The 7,034-nt window shown below is 44.7% G+C and overlaps 1 protein-coding gene across 1 annotated transcript; it reads left to right on the plus strand.

Annotated features, from left to right (window-relative positions):
* The first annotated feature begins 1,337 nt into the window (after positions 1–1,337).
* On the plus strand, positions 1,338–6,859 carry LDHA (lactate dehydrogenase A). The gene is made up of 8 exons (XM_072337435.1): positions 1,338–1,469; positions 2,303–2,437; positions 2,997–3,114; positions 3,821–3,994; positions 4,451–4,624; positions 5,274–5,391; positions 5,783–5,906; positions 6,088–6,859. The coding sequence occupies exons 2-8, from the start codon at positions 2,312–2,314 to the stop codon at positions 6,250–6,252; spliced, it is 999 nt and encodes a 332-aa protein (XP_072193536.1). The 5' UTR covers positions 1,338–1,469; positions 2,303–2,311; the 3' UTR covers positions 6,253–6,859.
* The last annotated feature ends 175 nt before the right edge of the window (positions 6,860–7,034 follow it).

Genomic DNA, 7,034 nt, shown 5'->3' on the forward strand with positions numbered 1-7,034 from the left:
GAAGACATGTTGGGGCCATGATGGTATTGAGACATCCTCGTCAGCTTGCTCTGGCCTACTGTACTAAAGGCAGGCCCTCTGGTATCTGAATAGGCACTGCACAGCTAAGAAGATCCTGATGCTGTAAGTTACCTTGTGTTATAATGGAGATTTGGTCTCCGTTCTGTTCTTGGTAACATGCAGCTCAAACATGAGCAAGTGAAGATTTTGCTAGAGTCTACAGCCCAAGACCACATCCAGTTTTATTTGCCTGAGACACAGAATTAGAACAGTCCTACCATACCAACATTTTTATCTTAAAAACTTTGGTTTCACTGTGACAGCAGTGAAGTACCATTTGTTCTACATTAGTTACATACTTAATGTGCCCATTAGCCTATCCAGACAGCCTTGTCTTAGATGCCTCTTATCTTACATTCAAAATATTCGGAAGCCAAATTTTTTATTGAGAGAAAACATTTATTGATGTTTTTCTGACAAATGTTCACTTTCTATCCTGCTAGACAGAAGGTAACGCTCACAGTGTTGTGTAGATGCTGGTGTCCAGAACCCAGCCTGCATGAGATGTTCACTCCCATGCACACGCAGCGTATAAATTCCTGGGATGCAGAACTAAACTTCCTAATCTGCCCTTGAGATTGCTGACAGAACAAGGTGCTCAGCGAACCCCATGTAATACAGAATGGCAGAACTACATTCAGCGGTTGCCTTTTGTTCTGCATTCATCATGCACCAGCACCTTCCCCTCTGACCCGCAGCTCCTACAGCCTCTCTGCCCCACACTGCACGCCTCACAAGAATCATTTGCTGCTCCAGCACCAGCAAGGCACGGAGCACTTCTGGTTTTTGCAACCAATCCGTCCGTTGGTGGAAGGATTGGTCCTTACCGTGAGAACCAAAACTGTCTATTTCTGGCTTGAGATTGATGTACATCTCCCCTTATTCTATTTTTCAAGCCTTTTCACACGTTTCCTCAGCTGTGTTTCCTGTTTCTTTGGTTTCACTAATGGACTCTCAAAGAAATGCGGCGCCATCCCCGTCAGCTCGCCATGGCAGAACAGAACGGCCGCTGGGATGTCACTGAGGTGCCACAGCAGCAGCAAGTTCCTTCACTTGCAAAGCAGAGCTGTGCAGATGAGGGCGAGCCTTACACACGATAACATACACCCTCGGACACATAAATGACACGGGTTTGCCGAAAGCAGTTGTGTGGGACAACCCCGTACCATATTCCCGGGGAAGCTGCGCTCACAGCCCCGAGTGCCCGTTGCGGCCCGCCGCTCCTCCAGCCGCACAGCCGCCCGCTCGGCTCACCCCCCCGCCGCCCATCCGCCTCGACGTGTCGGCGGGCACGTCCCCACCGCCGCGTCCCGCCCGCCGCACGTCAGCCGCCCGGCCCTTACTTAAGGCGGCGGCCGCCTCGCCCGCCCCGCCACCACCGCCGCCGCACTAGAGGAGGAAGACGCCGGGTAGGTGCCGGCCGGGGCGTTCGCTGAGGGGGAGCGGTGAGGGAGCGGGGCCGCGCCCGGGGAGCTGCGGTGCCCGCTGGATCCCGCAAGAGGACTCGGGCGGCGGCGGCAGCGCCGTGCGCAACCCGCGCGCACACCTGAGCTGCCCCTCCTCGCGGCCCGAGTGCCTGCGGGCCCTGCTGGGAGCGGAGCGCTTGGCACGTGGAGCTTACAGCCCGGCCAGCCACGTCGATGGCTTAAAAATGATAATAATAATGAATAAAATTGCGGCTGAGAGAGCCGATAGCTGCGCTCGGTAGTATTGTGTTTCAGGGGCATAAGGAGTGAGGCGCCTGAGCGCAGGATGCAGATTTTGCTTGGAAACAAATCCATAAAGCAGCCTTTGAGGAGCAGAGCATTTCTAAGAAGGCCTCATGAAGGCGTTGCGTAACTTCAGCTCCGAAAAGACTTGAGACATAGAGTACCGGTTTTTCAGGGCAGCCGGACTGGAGGTTGGTAGGCTGTACTGTCTGTAGAAGCACTAAAATGGCTTCCTTTACTTACACGTAACATGGATGGTCGCTTGGAGCATTCTGCTAGCGTTGCTGGAGTGCCATCCAGCTATATAATCAATATTTCTAGGCTGTGTTTGTGGGAATGATCTTAAGCAGTGGATTGGCAATAGCAGTTCAGTTTTCAACCATTTGATCCTACTGTCAGGCACCTTAGGCGTGTAATTTAGACACATTTTCATACTATCTTTTACCATCTTATTTTACTGTCTGCTCGTTGTGAATATTCCAGTGTCAGGAAGCTCCAAAGCCTGCAGAAATAATGCGCTGCTTTTCTTTCAGCTCTGCACCATGTCTCTCAAGGATCATCTCATTCACAATGTCCACAAAGAGGAGCACGCTCATGCCCACAATAAGATCAGTGTGGTTGGTGTGGGTGCAGTTGGAATGGCTTGTGCCATCAGCATCCTGATGAAGGTAAGTGTCAAGCTAGGGATGAAGCAATGCAGTTCAGACTACCTGAAACCTAAAAGAGCGGGATGAGAAGTAATCTCCCTTACTAGACTAATTGAGCTAGCATATACGATGACCTTTTGGTTGTAAATTCCTTTACTTGAGCCTAAAAAGAAGCAGCAAATTCCAGCTATTTCCTGTCAATGGCTTGTAGTTCTTCTAAACAGTGTTTTCCCCAGTATCAGACACAATATGCTCTGACTCAGGAGCCATACTTAACATTGGCTAACTTCCAGATGCCCTTCTAAGCAGGAACCATCTAACATTCAAGTTATTCTTCTCCACTGTCCTGCTAAATTGTCCGACTATTTGACACAGAATGTACATACGAAAAGTATACAACTAATTCAAGTGGATATCCCAGGAGACTAATTGAAATACCTGGTTTGGGAGGAAATTAAGCGATGCTGATGAATTCAATCGCATGAATGGATCGCTACTTATAAAAGAACTGTAACTTCACAGTTTTCTCTGAGTAAATAACTCAATTTGCAACAAACTTAATAATGCTGGTCTCACACAGGACTTGGCAGATGAACTTACCCTTGTTGATGTTGTGGAGGATAAACTGAGAGGAGAAATGCTTGATCTCCAGCATGGCAGCCTCTTCCTCAGAACACCAAAGATTACATCTGGCAAAGGCAAGTAGTTGGTTCTGGTGGAGTCACCTATTTCTAGTTGATAGTGACATCAAACTGGCCATCCACATCCAGCACTTGTCCTGTCATTGTCATCATTAAGTGATGCTACTTCATTTCTGTTCCTACAGAAACAGTACTCAGCTGACACAGTTTCATGCATCTTTTTAGTACTTTCAGTAGTATTTTCAGTACAGAAAACATAAGTTTCTTAAGTACTCATGGAGCTCTAAGAATTTTGTTTCACAGGCCTCTGAGTGCTTTACTGGCTATCTATCAGCTATAAATGCTGGATGGATTGAAGCTTAATGGTAACTTGACTAGGGCAAGTAACAGCCATCTCACACTCTAGTAAATATGTGGCTCCAGCATCCACTCATAGTAGATGAGAGCAGCACCTTCTTCCTTCTCCTTCTGTGCAACTGTTGCAATGCAGGCCAGCCCAGTAGCTACCCCTTATGCTCACCAATGGCTGAGAAGCATGAAATACTGTTGGTCAAGTTAAACTAAGTAAAACATGACCATGCTTTTAAGGTTGTCAGTTACTGCAATAAGCAGTCTTCAGATTTGTTGTTGAACTATCTGCAGAAGCAAAGACTAGAATAACAACACTCAAACTTGAGAGTTATAGATATCAATGCTAAAAGCAACAGGACTTCTGAGCTGGATAGAAAGAGGTCACCTTTGACACACAGCCTTTTTTCTTCAGATTACAGTGTGACTGCACACTCCAAGCTGGTCATTGTCACTGCTGGTGCCCGTCAGCAAGAAGGAGAAAGCCGTCTTAACTTGGTCCAACGCAACGTCAATATCTTCAAATTCATCATTCCCAATGTTGTGAAATACAGTCCTGACTGCAAGCTGCTGATTGTCTCAAACCCAGGTTTGTCTTGTGTTGCCTTAGCAAGAGATTTAGCTTAGGATAGCATTTACTTCAGTACAGTGGTGTCAGTGTATCAATATAACCAAGCACAGGTTTTAGCAAAGTAGTTATGCCAACTGAGCACGTAGCAAGAAGTGTTGTCTTTCCTTTCCACACTCAGCAAGTTGATTCTTTGAGAAATAAATCAGGGTCCTTTCAACTTCTTGGCTGCCCGTTTAGCACAGGACACAGTAAGGAGCACTGGTAATTATATGCACAGCATCAAATAGCCTCTTAATTTTGCATTTAAAACAGCCCTCGTGTTAACCCACTGCTAGGCCTGGTGGTGAGCATTACTTCATTTTCTATGTCACCTAATTGGCATGCAGATAAAATCCCTACAGATTAACAGAAGATATTACCCCCAGGTATCAGACTGCTTGTGACTGACACTTATCCTCCCTGTTCCACTTACAGTGGATATTTTGACCTATGTGGCCTGGAAGATCAGTGGCTTTCCTAAACACCGTGTTATTGGTAGTGGCTGCAATCTGGACTCTGCCCGTTTCCGCCACCTCATGGGAGAAAGGCTGGGCATCCATCCTCTGAGCTGCCACGGGTGGATTGTTGGAGAGCATGGAGACTCCAGTGGTAAGAGCAGAATCTGGCTGCTAGAGTTTCTCAAACTTTTTTTTGCAAGAAGCATAATCTGCAGGGGTTACACTAGAATGCTGCTCAGAAACTTAATCAACTGCAGGAACTGAAGAGCGCAAGTCCTACTTTAAGTGTTCTGCAGCAAGAGAGTAACCCTAGATGATCTATATTTGACCTGGGTTACTCTGTTTAGAAAAGGTCATTACTGTAACCTAAGGAGACTAAAAATGTCTAGGCTAAGTTGTTCCCATAACTAAAAAGCAAACTGAAGAAGCAAGAGGGGTGAAGATCTCTGAAAGAGACTCCCAGAGATCTGCACTGTATCTAGTGGGAGTCATTCAGTTGTCTTCACTGCCATCATTTGATTACTTCAAGAACCTTATTTAAGAATGGAAGTCTGGAGTCTAGTCCAAATGACTAGACCCTGCAACATGTATCAAGAAAGGTGTTCATGAGTTGTAGGGTTCTTACCCTATAACACAAATGGGTCTCATATTTCATACTATTTCTGAAACCAAGTCAAAATCTGTGATGTGTCACAAACCTATCCAGGCAGTTCCTACTTTAACTGCTAACTTAAGAATTAAACTCTTGTCTTTTTGGTTGGGGAGATTCTTTAATCTAATTTAATCTCTCTGCAACTCAGTGCCTGTCTGGAGCGGAGTGAACGTTGCTGGTGTCTCCCTCAAGGCTCTTCATCCAGACATGGGAACCGATGCAGACAAGGAGCACTGGAAGGAGGTTCACAAGCAGGTGGTGGACAGGTAGTACCACTTTTTTTCCCAACATGAGAACATATGGATGGAGAACTAAAACATCTCTGAACCGCATTCTTGATTTCTCATTCAGAAAGTGGCCCAAAATAAAGAAACAATATAATTTCAATGTTTTAAAGACTAACATAGATTCCGTGGACTTACTTTTTTCATAGTTAGTGAGATTTTTTTTAAGTAAAGAAAAAGTTTTAACTTCCAAGTTTCTCGCGTTAGCGAGGGGCATAGTGTGAAATGCAAACAGTGCATTTCAGTCCTGTCAGCTATCAGTCAAGCTTCCGCTGTCTCCAAATTATGTAAGGTATCAAAAGCCTTTCCTACAGATTTCAACTAGTTCCACTGCTGCTACTCGTTTTCCTTATGAGTAACTTTCACTTCACAGTGCCTATGAGGTCATCAAACTGAAGGGGTACACATCATGGGCAATCGGCCTTTCTGTGGCAGATCTAGCTGAAACTATTATGAAGAACTTAAGAAGAGTGCACCCCGTCTCTACAGCTGTTAAGGTGAGCAGCTCCTTTCTGCCAACTTTACTTTGTTTTAACTGAGAACTAAAAACTTAAGAATTCTGAGGAACAGTGACAACATTCTGATTTGTACTAAGCTTACTTGAATGTTCCACATTAGAATATTCTATTAAAAAGATATGCACAAATCCTAACCTAACTATCCTTACCTACTTTTCAGGGCATGCATGGAATAAAAGATGATGTCTTCCTAAGTGTTCCTTGCGTACTGGGCAGCAGCGGCATCACTGATGTAGTGAAGATGATCCTGAAACCTGATGAAGAGGAGAAAATAAAGAAGAGTGCAGATACACTCTGGGGAATTCAGAAAGAACTACAGTTTTAAAGTTGTCCAAGCAATTCACTGCGGTTTAACGGTTTAGTGGTTTGTCTTAATGTTGCACTTTCCAAGTAGGTCAAATCCTTTGGTGTATGTATCTCAACTAGAACACAAACTAAAATCTGAACAAAGGCGTTTCCTAAAGATGGCAATGAGGAAACTATTCTAGGGTTTTCCCTGTTTTCAGACACTTATATTCTTAGCCAGAGCTCCAGCTCCCTAGTATTGTACAGTGAAGTGGTGTGACATCAATCCAGCATTCAAAGCAGCACTGCCTTTTCCTCACCTTGTTCAAACATTAGCCCAGAACAATAACTAACACAACGTGAAACCAAAGACTATTTTCTTGCAGTCACAGGATTGTCAAATTAATTGACAAACCCTCTCTGCCAGCTGAATAGCTTAAATATTTCACTGTTGGTAGGTCCAAATATTTTCCTAACACTTCTTTGGAACTTGTGTATACCTTTTTTTTAGAGGAACTTATTTTTGTGTACTGTATCAGACTAGTTGTAAATTTGTCTCCAAAGCACATTGAAAGAAAGTGTTTATATATGCAACAAGACAATGACCTGTAGTACCAGCTCCAACACCAAATAAACCATGAAACGTATTTCAGCCTCCTGAGTCGTCTTTGGGAGGGCATTCTGGTGTGTCGTGTTCCTGGCCTTAGAGGCAGTGCATCAACAGAGGTCTTCGTTTTTCCTAGTGTTCTTTTTTAGAGAAAAAGCACAAAAGCCATTATGGCTACTAAAGTACTGTATGATATGCTCCACCATGGCCATAAC

Source organism: Excalfactoria chinensis, chromosome 5 (assembly GCF_039878825.1).
Source record: "Excalfactoria chinensis isolate bCotChi1 chromosome 5, bCotChi1.hap2, whole genome shotgun sequence".
In the NCBI taxonomy this organism is placed as follows: Eukaryota; Metazoa; Chordata; class Aves; order Galliformes; family Phasianidae; genus Excalfactoria; species Excalfactoria chinensis.

Bases quoted from the DNA above. Each gene is read 5' to 3' on its own strand.
- LDHA (XM_072337435.1), top strand. From the start codon at position 2,312: ATGTCTCTCAAGGATCATCTCATTCACAATGTCCACAAAGAGGAGCAC. The intron at 3,115-3,820 runs GCAAGTAGTTGG...TTTTTTCTTCAG, and splicing joins AAAGATTACATCTGGCAAAG to ATTACAGTGTGACTGCACAC. The intron at 3,995-4,450 runs GTTTGTCTTGTG...TTCCACTTACAG, and splicing joins GCTGATTGTCTCAAACCCAG to TGGATATTTTGACCTATGTG.